Source organism: Megascapheus bottae, chromosome 5 (assembly GCF_031878675.1).
Source record: "Megascapheus bottae isolate mThoBot1 chromosome 5, mThoBot2.hap1, whole genome shotgun sequence".
NCBI classification, from domain to species: Eukaryota; Metazoa; Chordata; class Mammalia; order Rodentia; family Geomyidae; genus Megascapheus; species Megascapheus bottae.
In genome coordinates this window covers 41,180,801-41,203,805 of record NC_143513.1, presented here as the reverse complement: position 1 = coordinate 41,203,805, position 23,005 = coordinate 41,180,801, and the positions used below count along the sequence as shown (strand labels likewise).

The window sequence follows — 23,005 nt, the reverse complement described above, 5'->3', positions numbered from 1 at the left end:
AAGGTCCCTTTTTCTTTGTTTGATAAGTGTTACACCGCGTTAACTATCTTATATACACAAACCAAACGGGCTACTATGCTAGCTAAGGACTTTTCAAGGTACTGAGAAAACCAGGCAAAAGACGACTGCCTTGGTCTCCCACCAGAAGGAACTGTTGACTGGGGTAAATGAGCTTCCTCTCCAGGGAGGCAAAGATTGGGGCAGATGGGTCACCAAGGACTAATCCACTCTAATAACTTTTTAAAATTATTTGTTATTATCAAGTTTATGTACAGAAGGGTCAGTTCCGTAGGTCAGGTAATGAGTACATTTCTTTTTGGACAATGTCACCTCTTCCTTCGCTCTCTCTGAGCTTTTCCCTCCTGTCACCACCCATAAGTTGTATAGTTCATTCTAATAACTTAAACCTTAATTTCCCTCTTCTACGTAGAGTACACACTACATGGAGCAAAAGACTTATCCTGCAATAACTTGCCACCATGTCATTACAAGCCCTAACACCACAGGCTTTGCATTGCGGCGTTACCTGCCAACACCTCCTAAAGTCACCTAAGAAGTTGGACAAAGTAGCCCCACAGCAGAGACCTAAGCCGGGAGAAGCACTGGGGCGCGTGCGCAGCGAGAGCGCGCGGGCTGCGCAAGCGCAAGAGCGTCTAGTCGGAAGACCGGAAGCGAGGCGCCAACCTGGGGAGTGCGCGTGCGCAGGAGACGGGCGCCGAGGGCTGGGCTTCAGGGAAAGAGGCGCGGCGCACGAAGCATGGCGTCCAACCTGTACTTGGTTCGCCAGCGAATCAGCGAGGTCAGCCAGGTGCGGCCGAGTGCGGGAAGAGTCTTCCCTTTTCCGAGAACCGCCCAGGTCCCTCCCCGCCTGCCTTTCCTGGACGCCACCCCAGCGCTCTGCTCCGGGCTCAACCGCCGCAGCCCCGCCCCTTCCCCGCCCCGCGGCCTCCGGGTCCGCCTCGGAGCCCGCCCCGGGGCGTCCCGTCCCCACCTCCGCTTCCGAGCCCGCCCCTGTCCCGCCCCGCCCCGGCTCGGTCCCCGCCTCCAACTGCGAGCCCGCCGGCCCTGTCCCCGCCTCCGTCCGGGCCTCGGAGCCCTCCCGCCCGCCCCCCACCCCCCGCCCTGCCCTTCCTCGCCGCCTGGCTGCTGCGGTCGTGCCGGTCCCCCTCCTCCGCCCGCGTCCTGACTCTTCCCTCCTTCCCTCAGAGGATGTCCGCCTTCCAGATCAACCTCAGCCCGCTCAAGGAGCCGCTGGGCTTCATCAAGGTCCTCGAGTGGGTGAGTGCAGCCCGCGCGGGCGAGGCCGCCCCCGGCGGGCCAGGCGTGGCGCCGAGGCGGGGTAGGCGGGAGCTGGGAGCGGAACGGACGGAGGCCTCCGGACGGAGCGGGCGGCGGGGCCGGGCTTGCTGGATGACCCCGGGAGCGGTGATGCAGAGACCGGCATGGAGTCGCGAGTCCGGGCGGCTGCGCCTCGCCGGGTCCCCAACTGCTTGGCTAAGGAGGAGCCGCGCCCGGGCGCAGCCCGTCCGGACCTCACCTCCGCTGCGCCCGTGGAAGTGGGAGCCCACGTTTCTCTCAGGCTCCCTCCACGGCCTCCCGCAAAGGAAGAGGAGAGACTTCCTGCTGTGGTCCAACCGAAACCAGGGGGCCTGCCGAGATCGGCTGGCGAACGCGTGTGTTCCGCCTTGAAGCCTGGCAGCCCGGGTCTGGTGATGGCAGAGAGCGCACGGCTCTGTGTTCCTCACTGGCTCCGAGTTTAAAAATAGTGTGTGGGTCGAGGAAGCAGGGAAAAGGCCTCTGCACGAAACCCATAGATTCCGTTCGGTGTATCTAATAACAGGCCAAGAATAGACGTGGGGTCTGTTTTAGGTACTGGCATGCAACATCCTGCGTGGAATGCAGGCTCTTCGTTCTTTCCCTCGAAGACACTCAATCATTAACATCAGAGGACACTTATTAATTAGACTTCAGCAGGCCTCAGCCCACTAGGAGTAGTTAGTGAATTCACTAAACGCTGCAGGTTTCTTTTAAACTTGATGGCCAGTGTCTGTTTTGGGGGTTTTCAGGGCTCTTGTAATAGGCAGCTGGCATATCTGTTCAGTGTGGAGGCAGGTTGGGTTTATAATCAGCAACATGGACATCTGGGACTTCTTCACTCTTTTGTTTTTTACATAAAGTTGAAGAATAGTACTTGGATCTTCTCAAAGCTTCCACAGAACCTCAAATCCTCTGACGAGTACTTCACCCGATTTTCTACAAATATCATTCCTCCAAAGTTTTCTGAAAATGGAAATAGTGCTGATTACACGTATATAACTACTTTAAAGTCTCCCGAGTTTATGTATATACCCGAGTGTCCAGGTTTAAATATAAAGTAAGTTATTTGCGCTTACAAAAACAAAAACTGCAGGAGGAAAATCCCATTCTATAACAAAGGTTTATCAAATGTAAAGGTTAAGAAAAAGTCATACCTGCTAGTTTTAGTCTTCTTGATAATTTAGATTTGCAGTTAAAATAGAGGCAGTATATATTTGTGCTTCTATTATTTGTCAATTAAAAATACCATAAACTCCTTAATATTTTAAAGCACTGGTGATAAGTTGATTTCTTTTCTGACATATTTTGAAAAATATCCTTAAGCTTCTTAAAGAAATTCTATATTTGGCCTCAACAACTTTTTGTTACTTAGATAATTTTGTAAGAATGAGATAGTGAATATTTTGCTCGACAAATATTTGAGTATTATATCCAAGCACTGTGCTAAACACTATCATACAGCCTAATAAAATTATTTTCCCTCAGAAACTTTTAATATTGAAGTGCATCAAAACACCATGTGATAAAGTTTATAGTAAAGGTATATTCGAAGAGTAATAAATCGAAGGAAGGTGAGATCACACTAGGGAGAACTTTGAGGTGAAAGAATACTTGATTTTTGGTTGTTCACTTAGTGGATAAGGAGTGGCTTCACAAGCCAGGGAAATCTAAATGTTTAGTGATATGAAAAGTTGAAGTTGCTGGATAGATAGCCCTGTTTGAGTAGTTGGTTGGAAATAGTACATACTTCAAGAGAGAGAATAGTTTGGGATGATTTGGGGTTTCACATGACTTAACCCTCTGGAGTTATTTGCCATATAGAATAGTAGAATGTTAGATTGTTTCTAGTTAAGACCAGAGTTCAAATGAATAATACATTTGCCTTTTAGAAATTTTCATTTTGTCAGCAGTGTAAAGAATGGATTGGAAAGGTTAGAATTGAAAGAAGGGAGATCTGTTGCTTTAGAAATCATCTAAAATTAATTGTAGTAGGAATAAAAAGGTTGAGAAATTAAAATACGTTTGGAGAAGTAAGTTAAGCAGGATTGTAAGGATGATTACTTGGGTTAGTAGTGACCTGATTAACGGGGAGAGGGAGGTGGCAGATGGTTTTCTTGGAAAGTGTAAGTAAGGAAGATGATCTCTAGATCTTGTTGGTGGCAGTTGAATAAATGGACCTAGAGTTTAAAATACAAGTATGGCTGGAGCTTCACAGATAGACTTCTTGCCAGCAAAAGGAAGAAGGAATGGCTGAGAAGGGTGCTTAGTAATGTTAGGTGCAAAGGAAAGGTTAAGTAAAATAAGGACGGAAGTGTGTCCTTGATTTTGGTAGTCAAGAGTCTGTTGCTGACTTCTCGCAAAAACAGCTTCTGTGAAATCAGAGACCAAACTATAGAAGACTAAATAAAAAATGATAATATGATAAATACCATGAGAGTAAATTGTTATTTGACACAAAGATGGGTGAAATTTTAAGAAAAAGAATGACTTGTTCACCTTACAAGCTCTCTTGCTTAAGTGCTTTTTATGGTGACATTGTTATATTTTAGTATAAAGCAAAAGTCTTTTCACTTCCCATTTCATTACATAAAACATTAAGACTTGAGTCAAAGCTTAATGAAAATAAGTTTTACTGCTTCATCAAAGACATTTTTAGGCCAGATGCTGGTGGCTGATATTTGTAATCCTAGCTGCTCAGGAAGCTGAGATCTGAAGGATAGTGTTTTGAAATCAGCCCACACAGAAAAGTCTGAGACCCCAGTCTCCATAATAACCAGCAATAGGTGGGCTGGAAGCCAGCATCAGTGACCCACACCTAGAATCCTACACTACTGAGATATGGCTCATGTAATAGAGTGCCAGCCAAGCAAGCAACCTGAACAGGTTTGAGACCCTGAGTTCAAAATTTTAGTACTTTAAGGAAAAAACAACAACAAAAAGAACTCTTAAAAATAAACTAGTTTTTTTGGGGACAAGAATACTTTAAAACAGGATCTCACTAAGTAGCCACACAGGCAGGCCTCTAACTCATCTTCCTACCTCAGTCTCTCAGGTACTGGGATTGCAGCCATATATCACTTTGCCCAGCTTTTTTTTTTTTTTTTTTAATTGCAAGTGTGTGGCAGTTAAATGCAGTTTGGTGCTATTACTAATTCTCACTTAAGTGAGTTTTGCCCATCAATGCATTTTCTTAATAAATGCAAATATCAACATATTGGAAAATATAAATAATACTGTGGTATCATTATGAAAATATTTTTGGCCTTTATGGACTTTTGGTGAATTCTCAGGAGTATGTAGTTGAGAATTGTTGATTTGATAGAAGGTAAACATCATTGGGGACCAGAAATGGAACAGAAAAATGACTTACAGCCTGGATTTATGATTTACCTGGGGCTGAGTATTTAGAACATTCTAAGTCACTCAAAAACCATTAAAGTCTGAAAATGATTTTAAAATATATGTAGGTTTGTAGAATATTTCTATAGCATAAAAGTATTTAAGAATAAGATAACAAAGATGTTTTCAGCATACAGTAGCTGAGTTAGAAAAAATTATTTTAGCAGAAATACTAGCAGTTACTGCTTGCAACCCAAATTTTAAAATCATGGAACTGTACGAAAGATTGTTTAGAATTTCCTATGATTGTAGTTTATAAATGAAAGAAGATTGAAACACTCATTTTGAGACTGTCTTGCTCATTATGTAGGGAGAATGAACTGAAATGTCAGCATTAAGTTCTGGTCATTTGATTTAATAAAAACAGGCTACACTCACAGGAACACTCATCTAATATAGTCTCATGTCTATTTCCAAGGATTTCAGTTATATCATTTTCATAAACTAAATGGCGAGCAGAAATGTAAGTAGGTGACTAAAATGTAATGCTGTAAATGAATAGCAGTGAGGGTCCTATAAAAAGAAAGATGTGAATAGCATACATAAATTAGATGAATTCCAGTGTTCCCTGATTAGAGTCTCAGAAAGATCAGAGTCTAGGTATCAATTATGATAATTAGTGTGTTGGTACCTTAAGGTATATTGTATAGTTAGACTAAATTTCATTCATAGTTTGAAATCTAATTTCAATACCTTTCTGATAACTTCTCATAAATTGAAGTAGAATCTGCTTTTATATTGTAAATAAGGCTTACATTTTCCTTTGTACATTAAACTCTGAATTGTCAGGTTTTTTTGTAAACATTTTTAGGCCATCAATTCATTTTTTTAATGTTAGTTTAGTTATAACTAGGTAATTTATGCTCTAAATCTTCAGTGTTGTCTCAGTCACATAAACACTCCTTCCATGGATGGAATGTCTTACCTTCAATACCCAGTTCTGTATTGACAAATGAGCCTGTTACCCCAGCCCTGGCATGGATTTAGTGGCATATTAATTGCCTTGAAGCTTTAATTTTATATTTGAATGTAAAACTACATAAATAGAAATTTGAGTGTTTTCATCTTTTCATAAGAAAATTGAATGATTTTCTATATATTAGCCCTGAGGTTACAGATCTCTGCATAAATGAGGAAGTATTGTGGTAAGTCATGCAGTTTGGGTTTGATGGGCTTAAAGACATCAGACTTGAGGCTGTCTTGATGAATGTGGAACCTTTTCAATCTGAAAAGAAGCCTGTTATCACCCTGCCCCTGCCGTTTTTCTACTTTCTCTGTAGATAGACTTTCATGTCAGTAGTTTCAGTAATTTTTCATGGATTAGGAAGAAATAGAACATTGAATTTCAAAAGATGCAAGGAAATGTAAATGAGCATACCAGTATTTCTCATTTTAGACTAGGATACAAACAAATTCTATAATCGAACCTTCCTTGTAAAGTAAATGGATGAGCAAGATGTTTTGAAGAACAACAGTAATAAGCCAGGAACTAGTGGCTCCCACCTGCAGTCCTAACTACTTAGGAGACTCAGATCTGATGATCATGGTTCAAAGCCATCCTGGACAGGAAATCTATGAAACTCACTCCAATTAACCATGAAAACTGGAAGTGGCACTGTGGCTCAAAGTGGTAAGGTGCTAGTCATGAGCAAAAAGAGCTCAGGGACAGCACCCCTCGGGCCCCAAGCTCCAGCCCCACGACTGACAGAAGGACGGACAGGAAGAAAGGAAGAGAAGAGCAGTAGTATTAACTGATTAGTAATGTTCATGGGGAGGGTTTCTAAAACAGTAACAAGCAAGCCGAGCAAGGCCCCTAGTTCAACTCTTGGTATTAATAGCTCAAAAAAAAAAAGTATGTGAGTATGATGATTTCATATTTTTCAGTTTTCACACATTCACACACACATTCAAAATTTTTTATGTAAAACATCTCACATTTTTAAAGTACTGGAGCCAGAGCCAGTGGCTCACACCTGTAAATCCTAGCTACTCAAGGAAGCTAAGGTCTGAGGTTCATGGTTCAAAGCCAGCCTCAGCAGGAAAGTCCATGAGACTCTTACCTCCAATTAACCAAGAAGCGGGACATGGGGCTGTGGGTTTTTTTGTTGTTGTTGTTTTTTTGAAAGAAAAAAAAAAGCAGCTCAAGAGACAGTGTTCAAGTCCTAGGACTGGTGTGCGCTTGTGCACACGCACATACACACACATGCATGTACACACGCACAAACCCAACTGGAAGCACTATACAAATATATCTAAAGTACTGTCCACGTGAAGTACTATATCTGTAGACCAGCTTTTCCTGACAGCAGCCAGTATATAATTTCTAGTTGATCAAAAGACAGTAAATAAAAGTCATTAGAAATGAGTGGTTGCAGGCCTGGAGTCTGGTCTAGTGGTAAGAATGCTTGCCTGGGTTCGATTCCTCGGTACCACATATATATAGAGGCAGGAAATGGTGTTGTGGCTCCAGTGGTACAGTACTAGCCTTGAGAAAGCCCATGGACAATGCTCAGGCCCCAAGTTCAAGGCCTAGGACTGGCAAAAAAAAAAAAAAAAAGGAAAAGGAAAAAAGAAATGAATGGTTTCCCTGAATTAAACAAGTATTTTAGTTGTCATTTGCTGTGTATCAAGCATTCTTTTAGGTAGGCATTGAAAATCTCAAGTGAGACCAGTTGTAAAGATGTGACAGCCCAGCAGTAGAGGCAGTAGTGTTTTGTTTTTTTGTTTTTTAAAGCACTCAATAACAGTGTAATATACCATTTCATTCATTAATTTTTGTGTTAGCAAATTAGATGTTTGGTTTTGTGTAGTGTATGTATATGCATGCCACCACTATGGGGCTTGAACTTAGAACCTGGACACTGTCCTTTAGCTTTTTTGTTTAAAGCTGGCTGGTGCTCTGTCACTTGAACCAGAGGTCTACTTCTGGCATTTTGCTGGTTAATTGGAGATAAGAGCCTCATAAACTTTCTAGCCTTCTCACCACAATCCTCAGATTTCAGCCTCCTGATTAGGTAAGGTTACAGAAGAAAATGCCTATTGTAGATTTTATCTGTAATAGAGTTAATGTCCATAGCAGTTCAGGAAAAATATGAAATTAGATAAGAGCTTGAAAGATGTTTTGATTAGAAAATGAAAGCATTCCTGGCAGAAGGTAGAACATATCTAACATATAAATACTGTTGTTTTAAAAATATTTAGTACAGGATAACCGAATCATGCATTGCCTGACAGGGAATACAGCGCAGAGAAATCTAGAGAGGGTAGAATCTGCATACCATTTGTGCCACATTTGAGAAGTTTGAGCTTGTTTTCTTAATATAGGCCATTGAGGAAATCCACTTAAGCCAGCGTTCCATTGCTAACCCTTTATTTCAGATCAGTGTGACATCATTCTAAAGTAGCATTGTCCAATAAAAATAAGAACTAAAAGCTAAGAGCCACAGAACAATTTTAAGTGTTATACTAACACTAAAAAAAAAAAAAACTAAAAGTGAAACCAATTTTAATTATTTTATTTAAAATATCATATTACTATCTCAAAAAAGCAGAAGGGATTAATGAAATATTGTATTTCTTGTACTAAATCTTCAAAATCCACACATCAAGCTTAGATGTGTTCTATTTAGAGTACATCATAATTTAGGAACATTTAAAGCAATCAGTTTTCACAAATAGCTGGTGCCTATGTTATTGGACACTGCAGCATTAGTGCCCACACCATAGAAGTGGTGATTAGAATGAGATTAGAAATGAGAGGAAATTTGTTGAGTTAGACCTAGTGAATATGCTGAGGGCTTTAGTAAAAGTTATTACAAAAGCCAGCTTGTAAAAACTGGCTTCAGGACAGGCATGATGGCATTTCCACAGAAGCAGAGGAGTTGGAATTAGAGGCTACTCTGGGCTTCATAAGTAAAAGGCTCTGAGCTACAGAGCAAGACAGTAAACAAAACTGAAAAAGTTTCACGCACTGTAGTTGAGCATTGGGTTTCGGTAGCTCATCTATATTGGCATGAGTAGTTTTAATTCCTGTCACTTTTTTTTGCTATGTAACTTTACTTTGTAAGAATATATATACTGCTAGGGCTGGGAATGTGGCTTAGTGGTAGAGTGCCTGCCTAGCATGCATGAAGCCCTGGGTTTCAATTCCTCAGTACCACATAAAACAGAAAAGGCTAGAATGGCACTGGCACAAGTTAGAGCCCTAGTCTTGAGCAAAAGATGCTCAAGAACAATGCCCAGGCCCTGAGTTCAAGCCCCAGGACTGGCACATACACACACACACACTGCTGTATTTTCATCACTTTTCCTGTTGTTTTTCTTTTCCATACTTGGACATAGTGTCATGAACATTCATGTACACCTTTAAGTACAATAGATTGATACATAAAGGAATAGTCAGACTTATGCATTTATTGTCAATATATTCACCCAGTTTGTAACTTGTTTTACATTTTAAAATTTTGTATTTTAACTTTTTCCTGTAGTTGAAATTAACTATCTCCTGTTGCAAGTGCTCTCTGAAAAATCTTAAGAAATTATTCCCTCATAGAATTTTTTAAAATGCATTTTAAGAACCAAGAATGGTGGTGCATACCTATAGTCTCAGTTACTTGGAATGGGAATATCTGAGAGAACTAAGGGTTAAGGCTAACCCAGCCAAAAATTTAGTGAGACCCCCCCACTTCAACCAACAAACTAGGTGTAGTATGTGACTATAACCCCAGATACATAAGATGCATAGTGGCAGGAGGGCTCTGGGAAAACATATGAACCCTTATTTGAAAAATAACTAAAAGCAGGAAAGAACGGTGGCCATTGCTCAAGTGGCAGCATAGTTGGCTAGCAAGTGTGAGGCCTCGTTCGGACTCAGGTACTGTCCCTTCCCCCCACCAAAAGACTTTTTGAACTCAACCTGGGCCCTGACATTGGACATTTTTTGCTCAAGGCTAGTGTGCTGCCACTTGAGTTACAACACCACTTCTGGCTTTTTCCTGTGTATGTAGTACTGAGGAATCGAACCCCAGGGCTTTGTGCATGCTAGGCCAGCACTATACCACTAGGCTACACTCCTGGTTCCCAGAAAGACTTTTTACATTTAAGTTTGTAGCTCATTTGATTTTTTAATTAGTCCTTGAATTTTGCAATCACTAGTAACTAGTTAATAAATGATCCAAATGAGTTGAAGACCTGACAACTTAAAACAACACTAATCATCTCACAGTTTCTGTGGCACAGAAATCTGGGAGTAGAATAGCTGGGTAGTTTGGGTTCAGGTTCTCTTGAGGTTTTAATCAGACTGGTGGCCAGGGTTGTAGGCATCTTAAGGACTCCAGCTGACCTTAGAGGTTCCACTTAACCAGCGCAGTCATGTTGTGTCTTCGGTTCCATGTCATAAAAGTCTCTTAAGAGTTGAAGCTGGCTTCCTTAGATAAATGAGTAAGTTCAGGAGTTACAGTTAAAAGGAAGATAGAAGTTAGTCTTTTTATAAGCTAATTTTAGAAGATATTTCTTTTACTGTATTCTATTCTAGAAGCAAGTAACCTGTGTTTAGAATGCCTCCATTATTATGTGTGTGTGTGTGTGTGTGTGTGTGTGTGTGTGTGTGTGTGCTATAGATAGCATTTGAGAGACTTTCTTAATTGTTTTTTTGTTCTTGATCGTGGGACTTGAACTCTGGGCTTGGGTGCTGTCCCTGAGTTCTTCAGCTCAAGACTACCACCCTGTCCCTTGAGCCATAGCACAGTTCTGGTTTTCTGATGGTTAATTGGAGATAAGAGTCTCACAGACTTTAGTGCCCAGGGTGGCTTTGAACCGCAATCCTCAGATCTCAGCCTCGCTTTCTCAAATTTTTTATTATTTATTTATTTATTTTTGCCAGTCCTGGGCTTGGGCTCAGGGCTTGAGCACTGTCCTTGGACTTTCTCAAGGCTAGCACTCTACCACTTGAGCCTCAGCACCACTTCTGGCTTTTTGCTATATGTGGTACCAAGGAATTGAACCCGGGTCTTCGTGCATGCTAGGCAAGCACTCTACCACTAGGCCAAACTCCCGGCCCCTTTCTCAAATTTTTAAAGCATAGGTGTGATAGGAAAACAAATTGTTCCCTGCTACTGAAAACCTGGAGATATCTAGAGAATGAGACTGCACAAGTTTATGAAATAGAATCCAATAGTTTATGGATAACTTGGGTTCAATAAAAATAACCTCCAATTCACTCTCTTTTGATTTTGATACTAATAGATAAAGCTGAATATGAATATATTTATTGGATATGCTATGGTATAAGTAAATGTTACATAGCTTGGCATATTAATTTCTCTTTTACCTGGAGGAAAATCAGTCATTTTTCTTGAGACTTGCAAATAAACTTTTTTCTGTATTTTTTATATTTATAATGCAAATGATCTTTAAATGTAGTTCACTCTCTACATTTAGTTTATGATTAACAATTTCTAGATTGTTAATAAGTCAACTTTTAATAATGACCCTTGTTTTGGATAGAATAATGATTCTTCTCTTTCTCTCTTTATATAGATTGCTTCCATCTTTGCTTTTGCTACCTGTGGAGGTTTTAAGGGCAAAACAGAAATCCAAGTGACTTGTTCTCATCTTTCTAACAATAAAACTAATATTACAGCTGCTTTTGGTTATCCATTCAGGTGAGTTTCTGCTCCCTTTTTAGCCATTTAGCAATTTTTTTCATTCATATTGAATTATTAAGATCTTTACATATTAAGTTGATCTGATGGTTCACAGATCTGTAATTCTAGCACTACAGACAGGCAAAAGTTTCAAGAGTTCCAGGGTAGCCTGTTTTTTTGAAAAAAGATTACCAACTATTTTTCTTGGGGAGGTGATTAGAAAATATTAGATTTCAATGCAGACTTTTTATTTAGCTGGTAATTTGAGAGAGTTCAGTCATTTAAGGAGAAAATGATGAAAATGGGAGGCTGTGATAGAGGAAGTTATGGCAGACAGGAAGAAGAGAGAACAAGGACCAGGTGTAACCTTCAAAGGCACCTACTTCTTGCATTAGGCCCGACTTGCTGAGGTTTCCAAAATCTCCCAAAGTAGTGCTTCTAGCTGGAGCATTCAACACAAGAGCCTCTGGGGAACATACATTCAAACCATAACAAAGTAAGCATTTAGAAACTTTTTTGGCCATACAACATTCTCTTGACATTTGTATTCTGTCATCTCACCTTAAAGTGAGAAGTTGTAAGCAGAGAAACAAACTCAATTTATGAAGTTTTGTACTTCCCATATTTCTGCCATTACTAAGTAATAAATTCTTTATATGGTTTTATATAACGTGAAGAATCCTATATCTTAGCATAAAACCACACTTTCTTATAGTGAAACAAAAAATGAGCATTTAACCCTTACTAACTTCTAAGATTTAATTTTCTGTCTAGGAAATTGGAAATATCACTGTTATTAAATATAATCTTAAAAGATGTGTCAGAGCCAGGCCTAGTGGCTCACATCTGTAATCCTAGCTACTCAAGGAAGCTGAGATCTGAGGGTAGTAGTTTGAAGCCAGCCCAAGGAGGAATGTCTATGAGAGGGGAGCTATGGCTCAAGTAGTAGAGTGCTGAACGTATATACACACACATGCACACGCACGAAGTTATGTTAGTTGCCGAGTATCTTCCCACTTCCTAACTTTTCTGTTACAGTTCCTGTGTAACAGTTTATACATGGGGAAAAAAATTAAAGCAATGTAAATTTTCAGTTAGAAACTAATTAACCTAGGGTTAAAGTGTTAATCATAATTGGCTCTCTTAGAGCAAGTCACATAGATTCTTTTAAAATGGAGTACACTCTGATTGTAAATGTTTGTTACAATCTATTTTAATGTGATTTTATTTTTTATTTCAGGAAGGTAGTGTCCAGGTATTTAATTTCATCTGTATTCAGTCTACTATAAACCAGTTACCAGTTGTAATTTATGTGCATGTATTATGAAAATTTTAGTTTAATTAAATACTTAAATTTTCTTTATTTAAAATTTTCTGTTTTAGAGGAGAATGTTTTTAATGTATCTGGGGATTTTTGTTTTTTTTAATGTCATTTCAATATTCTGTTTAAGTGTTTCTATCTTGGCCAAGGAGAGTTTAATAATTCATGTACTTATTTGAATCTTTTTTTAACATTAGGTTGAATCAGGCATCGTTTCAATCACCTCCAAATGTAAATGTATGTAATATAGATTGGAAAAGTTATGTCCTCATAGGCAATTACTCTTCTTCTGCACAATTCTATGTTACATTTGCGGTCTTCGTGTTCTTGTACTGCATTGCTGCCCTTCTTCTTTATATTGGTTACACGAACATATACCGGGATAGTCGTAAACTCCCAATGATTGTAAGTAATCACTTTCCTTTTATACAAAAATGCTTTGCATATGTACTAAGCTAACTTATGTATGAAGTTGAATGTAAATTTTTCTGGAATTGAAGTGTGTGTGTGTGTGTGTATGCGTGTATGTGTGTGTGTGTGTGTGTGTGTGTGCGTGCGTGCGCGCGCATGCGTGCCCTTGCACACGCACACACAGGCATACACTAACACTAGGGCTTTTTCATTCAAGGCTAGTGCTCTACCACTTGAATTACACCTTCATTTCTGGCTTTTTGCTGGTTAGTTGGAGATAAACATCTCTTCTAGCTGTGATCCTCAGATCTCAGCCTCCTGAGTAGCTAGGAATACAGGCTTGAGCCACAGACTCTTGGCTTCAAAATTCTTGACATAAGGCAATTGAACATATTTTGGCATTGTTGTGTTTGCCAGGATGTTGAGCTACCTCTCATTACTAAATTTGGCTTGATGCCTTTAGCTCATTTTGTATTCCATGTAAATGAGAATGTTTATTAGGTTGCCAATAGCAGAAAGATCAAGTAGAAAATAATGCCTTTGACTTGAAAAATTATAGGTCGTACCAATAATGTTCCTACTTTTCACCTTTTTTTCCTCTTTCCTAAAATTTGTTTTATACCTCTGTAATATCTTACTGAACTTAGTTGTCACTAAGAGATTGGCAGATCACCTACAGATCAAATCTGGCTCACTATCTTTATGTTTGAAAGTCTCTTGTACCTGAACCTTTTATGTATCACGTCTGGCTGTTTCATGCTGAACTCCTTAGTGTATATCTAAATTCTTACATTCATTATGTGCAAATTTTGAATCTTTGACATGTCAAGTAAGGTTTTGGAGTCCTTCCTGATGGCTTGCTTAGAGCTTATAGTCTACTGGACTAGAAGTAAAATAATCTCTGAGATCTAGAGAGTAGATTGTGCTCTGGATTATCAATGACAAATTCAGAGGTGAGCTATGGTTTTAAGTTAGATCTCTGCTATTTTGAAACTTCAAAGTCAATATTAGTGCTATTAACATGAACAAAAGATAGGCATTGAGATAAAAGGCATTTATATCTATTAGAAAACCCTGCTATTTGCTAATGACTTATGAACTTAAAAGGAAGACCATTAAATGAATTGTTAGCTAACAGGTTTTATTTACTTGTTTATTTTATTTTTTGCTGCCTGGATCATAAGTTTGCATATGGTAAGTAAGAAAGTAATTTTTATAGTACAGATTGCTTTTTTTTTTTTTTTTGGCCAGTCCTGGGCTTGGGCTCAGAGCCTGTCCTTGAACTTTCTCAAGTATAGAGCTCTATCGCTTGAGACACAGCACCACTTCTGGCTTTTTTCTATGTATCTGGTACTGAGGAAGCTAACCTGGGTCTTTGTGCATACTAGGCAAGCACTCTACCACTAGGCCAAACTCCCGGCCCTAATTGCTTCTTATGCTTATAAAAACATACAGACATTTCATAAAGTATTTCTTGGCTATTAAGAATCTGTCAAAAATGATGGATATCAATTACTTTAATTAGCAATGCCATTCACCAGGAATAAGTTAGGTCTCTAGATTTAGACATTTAAAGTTTTTATTTTAAGGGACTTGATTGATCATATAATTGTTTTGTTTTGTTTTTAATCTTTATGATTAGAAGGTAATTTCTGCATTATCAACCCCCATCATTTTTTAAAATTAAATTGAGTGGGCCGGGAGTTTGGCCTAGTGGTAGAGTGCTTGCCCAGCATATGCAAAGACCTGGATTCAATTCCTTGGTACGAAGAAAAATGCCGGGAATTGTACTTCAGCGCAAGTGGTAGAGCACTAGCCTTGAGAAAGCCCATGGACAATGCTCAGGCCCACAGTTCAAGCCCCAGACTGGCAAAAAATAAAATAAAATAAAATAATAATAATAAAATTAAATCCAGAAATGAGTTCTTATGTTTTGTCTAGTATACTTAAAGTTGTAGAGGGATTTTCCGTCTGATAGCAGTATGCAATAATTTAGTTGCTTAATTCTGGAAATCAAAAGTAATTTTGATTACATTAGTGGAGGAAGAAAAGGTAAACATAGTCTGTATAATTATATTCAATGTAAACTGAACTCAATAATTTGAGGAGGTAGGAACAGGAGGGAAGAATAATGGAAGGAATAATATTGATCAAGATGCATAGTACTCCTAACCTGACTTAGGGAAGTGAAATCTCTTTGAACACCTAGTTAATTAATAAAAAGTAAGTTCTATCTCATTGATTAGTTAGTGGGCATAGAGATATTTATTCTACTTTTTAATCGCTTTTTATTATCAGGGTAATATATAGAGGAATAACAGTTAACATTTGTCAAGTAGTGGTTACATTACTTCTCGAACCTTGATACCCCTTCTCATGTTTTGTTTTTTGTTAGTTTTTTGTTTTGTTTTGTTTTGCTTTTGGTGAGTCATGGTGCTTGAACCTGGGCGCTGTGAGCTCTTCATCTCAAGGCCACTGCCCTACCTTTGAGCCAAGCTCCATTTCCCATTTTCTAGAGGTTAATTGGAGATAAGAGTCTCAGGGTCTTTTGTGCCCCGGCTGGCTTAGAACCTTGATTTGCAGATCTCAGCTGCCTAGGATTTCAGGAGTAAGCTACTCCTGTAAGTAGTGGGCGCCCTGCAAGAAGTGGGTGTCCCAGACCACTTCTCATGTTTTTGTTCCCTTTTCCCTCCCCTCATCCCCTCTCAATCATCTTGTTTTTTCCCCCTTCCCTTTCCTTCCCTTTCCTTCCCTCCCTTCCCTATTTAAAAATAAAGAAATAAAGGTATATACAATATACCAGGTAACAAAGTCAGATACAGTAACCACACGAGATTAACTGTAAGGGAAAAAAAAGAGAAAAGAAATAACTTCACATAGAACAACAATCACAAAGATAAACCTCTTGTTTCCATATCCTAGAGTTCATTTTGTTTAGTCTCATCCTATATGACCATATGTACATAGGTTTTGCGCTATTGTGTTCCTCTGCTAGAATCCTAGATTATAAATGAGGGAAACCATGGAGCCTATGTTCATTTGGGTCTGGCTTACTTCACTTAATATGATTTTTTCCAAGTCTTTCCATTTCCTTACTAATGGGGCAATGTCATTCTTTCTGATGGCAGCATAGAATTCCATTGTGTATAAATACCACATCTTCTTGATCCATTCCATTCATCTACTGAGGGGCATCTGGGTTGGTTCCATAGCTATAGTAAATAATGCTGCAATGAACATCATTGTGCTAGTAGGTTTAGTATGCCTTAGTGTCGGGGTCGTGCTAGTAGGTTTAGTATGCCTTAGTGTCGGGGTCCTTCATCCCCAGTCCCTCTTGAGGAGGGATGGGGAAAAACACACCCCAGCCAGTCCAAGCCGCGAGAGGAGAGGGCCCACTGTCCTCTCGCACTCAGCCTTGCTTCTCCGGAGCACGAACAGAAACGCCACGCAGCTTCATCAAGGCAGGAATCTCTCTCTCTAAAGCTCCCCTCCTTATATTGGGTGTGGGAGCCTATCAGCACAACAGGTGGGCAGGATAAAGAGGTCCACTTGTTTACCCCTACCACAGGTCTCAGCAGAAAGTTATTAGAATGGCATTACTCGGCCCCCAACACCTTAGTTTCTGGACATTTGGGTAAATGCCAAGGAGTGAAATTGCTGGGTCAAGGGGGAGCTCTATGTTTAATCTTTTGAGGAATCACCATCCTGCTTTCTAGAGTGTTTGAACAAGTTTACACTGCTACCAACATTGTGGTAGCTTTACATTCCCATCAGCAGGGTAGTAGCATTCCCTTTTGGCCACATCCCAGCCAGCATCTGTTATTAGATTTTTTTTTTTTTTTTTTTTTTTTTTTGCCAGTCCTGGGCTTGAGCTCAGGGCCTGAGCACTGTCCTTGGACTTTCTACCACTTGAGCCTCAGCACCACTTCTGGCTTTTTTTTGCTATGTATGTGGGGTACCGAGGAATCGAACCCGAGTCTTCATGCATGCTAGGCAAGCGTTCTACCACTAGGCCAAACTCCCGGCTCTAGATTTTTTTTTTTTTATATAATGGCCATTCTAACTGGATTAAGGTAGAATCTCAAAGTTATTTTTATTTGCATTTCTTGCATAGCCAGAGATGTCAAGCATTTCTTCATGTGTCTAGAGACCATTCTTATTTCCTCTTCAAAGAAATCTCTCTTTAAATCTTTAGCCCACCTTTTAATGAGATGTTTGTTTCTTTAAAGATTTGTTTTTGAGAGATTCAATTTTTTTGAGCTATAGGTATATTTTAGATATGTGGCCTTTGTCTGTTGTATGGCTAGTGAAGATCTCCCACTCTGTGGGCTTTTAGAGATACTCTATAATGGCTTTTTTTGTTGTTGGTGTGTTATCAAATGGGCACTTACCTGCAAAAGTCTATCTTCTAAGTTAAATTTTGAATTCTACTTCTAATATTTAGTTATCTTATATTAGTTATACAAGGTGGAATTTCACTATTACATTTTCACACGTTTACAGTATATTCAGTCCTCTCATTCTTCCTTACTTGTCATCCCAAAATAATTTCAACAGGATTCATTGTTCTACTTTCATCATTGCAAATAATTTATTTCAACATTATTTAACTCCCTTTATCCTTCTTTTATTTACTTATCTCCCTTTATCCCCCTTTATCCCACTTTTAATTTAGCCATGAGTACAATTGGTTTTTTAAGATGCTCAAGGTTTAAATATAACCAGTTGTGACATTAATTTATAGGTACTGTTATTAACAGTATACCTTTTAAAGCATTATTTTCAATTTATACTAAGGTATTCCTAGGAATGTTCTATTGCTAAAATTTAAATCTACATATATTTTATCTTTTCTCTGTAATGTACATTTTTTAAGAAGACCAATAGTAGTGGAGAGATCAGAGACAGCATGAATATTGCTCTCTGTTTGGAGAATTAGAACTTGGTTTTAGTCTTCTCTGATCACTGTGTTTATTCAATGCTGCCTTGGCAAAATAGGAAAGCTATGTAGCATAGAGTCTATGTTTCATAAAAGATTATCCTAAATAAATAAAGGATAACTAACTAATTAAAATTCTGTCTAGTTTATATCTAAAAATGAACATTTTGAAGAGAAGCACCTAAAACTTTTTGGTGAGAGGGAGGATACAGGAGTTTGAACTCAAGGCCTTTTTCTTACTGGGCTGGTGAGCTACCACTTGAACCATACCTCCAGCATTGTTTTTTTGTTCTTGTTTTTTGTTTTGCCAGTCCTGGGCTTGAATTCAGGGCCTGAGCACTGTCCTTGGACTTTCTCAAAGCTAGACTCTACCACTTGAGCCTCAGCACCATTTCCAGCTTTTTTCTATGTGTGGTACCAAGGAATTGAACCCAGGTCTTCGTGCATGCTAGGCAAGCACTCTACCACTAGGCCAAGCTCCTGGCCCCCTTTAGCTTTGTTTTTGCTGGTTATTTCAAACTTTTTTCTGCCCTCTCTATCCTCAGACCTCCCAAGTACCTAGAATTACAGGCATGAGCACTTGATACCCTCCCTCTAAAACCCATTTCTGAGCGTAGAGAAATTTGAGCTGCTAATGTATAAGAGCTCATAGTCTTGAATATTTCATATGCTTAGAGTAATGTCAAATCTATAGAAGTTTCACTTTGTTCATTAATTTTACAGGAAGACTAATACCAAAAAAATGAGACAAACTATGTAAATTCATAAAGTATTATTTAGATCTTTTTTCATATATTTTTTATTGTATTTAATAGAAGGGTTACATGATATTTGCCAGATGGATGGTGCATTAATTCCCATACATTGATACCCTTTCACATGTCTTGGTCCCCATTTCCCTCCCCCCCAGATCTTTTTTTATTTAGAGAATACTTTATTAGTTTCTGTAATCAAACCCACATAGATAAGATCTTACATATTTAATACAGTGTGTTTACCCCTGTACAAATGAAAAAAATTGTTTAACGTTTCTAGACCATTGTGGCTATTAATTTATGTGCAATGCCAACCCAGCATGGTAAACTAGGATACTTTTTCCAAAGTTGACAGCACAGCTAAAGTTTCCAAAAATTCAAATTATATATATGTATATATATATGTATTTATATTTATATAAAAAGATCAATAATAACAGTATGTTATGCATCAATATTCAGATCTTCTTAACCATCACAGCTGGACAACAGTTTAGTTCCCCAGCAGAGTAGGTTAAGTAGAGAGAATAATTTTTCTCCCCTTCGTTATCTTGTTTGTTCAATAAGAAACTATCTCACATATTAAAACCATCAGTTATATTGTTGGAAATAATAAACATCATTAGATTAATTAGAAAGTTAACTAGAGATAAAGCATCTTAAAAGAGATTCTTTTGTTCTTTTTATTAATATGAGATTTTTTTTTTTTTCAATTTCATGGTCATTAGTTGCTCCCACTTGTAATCCTAGCTACTGAGGAGGATGAAATCCAGAGGATTGTAATTCAAAACCAACGTAGACAGAAAAAGTCTGAAACTGTATCCAAAATTGCAAGAAAATAAAGCTTAGCTAGGAGTGTGGCTCAATACTGAGCAAGCACAAGGCCCTGAATTCAAATTTCAGTACTGGCAACAAGAAAGAAGACTGGATTATTTTTGTTGTTGTTTTGTTTCATTTCATCATTCATTTCATGGAGAATTATATTTGGCTCCTTAGAATTTAAAATCAGAATAATAAGAGGAAACAGAAGGATAATGGAGTTGGAGGAACATGCAAGAGATTATAACTTAGAGTGCAATTTAAGAGAAATGAGGCCCTGAGTAAAACAGTAAAAAATGTGATAGGGTCAAGCTGTAGATATTTGGGAGGGGTGTGTTAAAGGACTTGGGATTGAGATGCTACAAAGTGAGCCATAGAGGTGATATAGGAGATTGGGATGACCAAAAGAGGTTATGAGGAATGTAGTTACAGTTATGACAAGGTCCAAGGGCTGGCTCTCAGAATAAATGGCTGAGGCAAGATTATGGTGAGAGCTATGGGAAACTTTGGTTTCTACTGTAAAATTCTTAGACTTAAGTCTTGTTGACTATTGCCTCTCAGGCATGGTGTTAGTAGCTTTAAATGTCATTGTTTACTACACTAAGCTTGACCTTTAAAATAAACTTACCATGAAGGACATTAAATGTAATTCTTTTTTTCATTATAGATTTGAAATTTAATATTGTTAATTGGTTAATAATTAATGCCTACTTTTACTCTAGGACTTCGTTGTTACTCTTATTGCCACATTTTTGTGGTTGGTAAGCTCTTCAGCCTGGGCTAAAGCTCTTACAGATATTAAAATAGCCACTGGACCCACTATTGTTCAGGAACTTGTGCCTTGTCACTCAGAAGTGAAGTGTTCTTTTGGCTCTGTGACTTCCATGGGATCCCTCAATGTGTCTGTGGTATGTATACATTATTTATATAATTTTTATGGTAAACAGTAAGTTTAATTCAAAGTGAAAGGAAAGCCATGAAAAAGAGGCACAAACTCTGCATGAGGAGAGGGGCTCATATATTATATATGCATATATATACATATATAAGTTACATATATAATGTTTGTTATATAATTTATATTTTATGAAAATAAATAAAAATTTTACTGTAAGAACAACTTTACTAGTAATTTAAGGAAGTAGTAGCTTTCAGTAAATCCTTGGGTGTATGTATTGGTTTTTATTTATACTAAGCTGTCAATCCTAGTTGCAACAGTGATGAAAAGTTTAAAAAATTATTACCTGTGAAAAGGTTTGAACAGATCCTAATTGAGTCTTATCCTTCATTAAAATCCATAAGGCAGAATATTTACCTGAAATGCACTAACAGTTGTTGCTTACTTTTGTCGAAATCACCTAATAGACATTGTACTATCTTAACTCATCCAGCCATCCTAAAAGGAATGTGGAAGGTGGTGTTAATTAACTTCTTTATACAATTTAGAGTAAAAAAAAATGTTGTTTATATATTAATTCCCCTAAGTGGCAAATGGCAAGACAAGATTTGAACTAGATTTTACTTTAAAACCTGGCCTGTAAGTCTTACTTAATGATATGTGAAAATACTACCATATAGTTTCTTAAATAATCTGCAAGTTTAGGTACATAGAAAGTATTAATTATTTTTATTATTTAAACTGTAAATGTTTATTGTTTACTATATTAGTATACTGAGTATATTATTATTATATCTGGGAAGACTTAATTTCTTGTGGATTGGTTGTAAAGTTATGCCTGCAGTTAGATTGGAGGAGAAGAGATTGCAAGAAAGGAGAAAAGAAGTAGAAAAGGTGGATAAGGGTAATTCATAACCTACTGACTGGCAAAAAGATAAAAACCCTGAAAGAAGGAAGCCTGACTCCTACTGTTTCACTTTACTCTGAAGCAACAAAATCTACAAGGAAATAAAAACAGGGTTTCAGGTCTCTCAAATTTAATTCCATCTTTTTGTTAATAAGCATGGAAAAATAAAAATTCTGGAATTTTTCTATATGTTACCGATGTAGGGTTTAGATTTCTTTAGAGGGAATTGTTCACTATCCAAATTGGAAATAGCACATTGGAAATAGCTTTTTAAAAAATTCTTCTTTGGTTTGGACTCAGTTTAATTTTAGTTATGTTCTTAAATTTATGTGCCAGTGATTGCATATAGAGATTTTTTTCTTGAATACTTGTTTGTAAAACGTGACATTGAAATATGATGTAAAAACTCAGTTTTAGTAAAAATTTTTAATAAAAATACATAGTTTAAATGTAGCTTTAGTTGTTACAATATAATAAGCCTGATAGTATATACATATATGTATACATAATTGTAAGTAAAGCAGCTAACAAAACAGCAAAAAAATTCTTCTTTGTATCTAGTATTAAAATGAATTGATGAGGTACTGCTTGAGAAAGGTTAGTATTATAGGGAAACTGAAAAACTACAAAGTAAATATTAGATTTTCATACATACTTTTCTCTCATAGATCTTTGGCTTTCTGAATGTGATCCTTTGGGGAGGAAATGCTTGGTTTGTATACAAGGAGACCAGCCTACATAGTCCATCAAATCCTTCGGTCTCCCACACGGGAAGTGTGTCACCTCCAGCTGGGATGTAATTTAAAGGGAGACATACACTGTGGGAAACATGTCTATACTAAAACCTGTTGCCAACATCTTGAGTAGCATTATTTCATCCTAATAAAAGTAATAGCTTTTTCAATAAATTGGTGGGTTTTAAATTTTGCTGCTTTTTATATAAAACTGTGCCTTTCTTTGAAATTTAAGATGTAAATGGATTCCTACATGTAAAAGTCCAGGGGCCTATTATGAGATGATACACATTTTTAAATGGACAATTTTTTCACTAGTTTTTTGCTTTCCAAAGTGTTTACACCTTGAGCCTTAAAGTATATCTTCACTCAGAATACAGTTACATTGTCATTTCATAATAGGAAGAAAATATTTGGAATATTATATATACACTACTGTAACTTTGTACAGATCATTTACCTAAGACCTGTCTTTGTTTAAGAAAATCTTGATTACATAAATCATATTTAGAAAAAAATTACTTCAAACTTTATGTCTGAGCATTGTTCATGTTATAATTTTTTTAATTGCAAATGACCTGCTGTACTTAATGGGAGTACTAAAAGTGTATTAGGAGCAGGGACTTGAAAATTTCTAACAAATATGTGGTTCCTTTAGCACTTCTGTTACACGAGATTCTAGCTTGCATTATGCTGGTGGTTTCGTAGGCTTATTGTGTAAATAGAAAGAACATGGTTCAGCTAGGTGTTTTTCCATGTGAGCATTCTCTTATTTGCTTTTTATCATTTATCATCTACTTTTTTTTTTGCAGACCCTAATTGGGGGCTAAGAAAAATTAAGATTACCTTTTTACTTTTAAC

At 37.8% G+C, this 23,005-nt stretch overlaps 1 protein-coding gene across 2 annotated transcripts; it reads left to right on the top strand.

The window, feature by feature from the left end:
- The first annotated feature begins 702 nt into the window (after positions 1-702).
- On the top strand, positions 703-22,337 carry Sypl1 (synaptophysin like 1). Of its 2 annotated transcripts, none has more exons than XM_090332971.1 (6): positions 703-808; positions 1,207-1,278; positions 11,254-11,378; positions 12,879-13,086; positions 20,328-20,513; positions 22,079-22,337. In XM_090332971.1, the coding sequence occupies exons 1-6, from the start codon at positions 758-760 to the stop codon at positions 22,208-22,210; spliced, it is 774 nt and encodes a 257-aa protein (XP_090189097.1). In that variant the 5' UTR covers positions 703-757; the 3' UTR covers positions 22,211-22,337. The 2 variants fall into 2 exon arrangements, with proteins under 2 accessions (XP_090189097.1, XP_090189098.1); XM_090332972.1 differs by having other exon boundaries at positions 706-799.
- Positions 22,338-23,005: the final 668 nt, after the last annotated feature.

Coding starts and splice junctions, on each gene's coding strand:
- Sypl1 (XM_090332971.1), top strand. CDS start 758: ATGGCGTCCAACCTGTACTTGGTTCGCCAGCGAATCAGCGAGGTCAGC. Junction 13,087..20,327: donor GTCGTAAACTCCCAATGATT/GTAAGTAATCAC, acceptor CTTTTACTCTAG/GACTTCGTTGTTACTCTTAT. Junction 20,514..22,078: donor GATCCCTCAATGTGTCTGTG/GTATGTATACAT, acceptor TTTCTCTCATAG/ATCTTTGGCTTTCTGAATGT.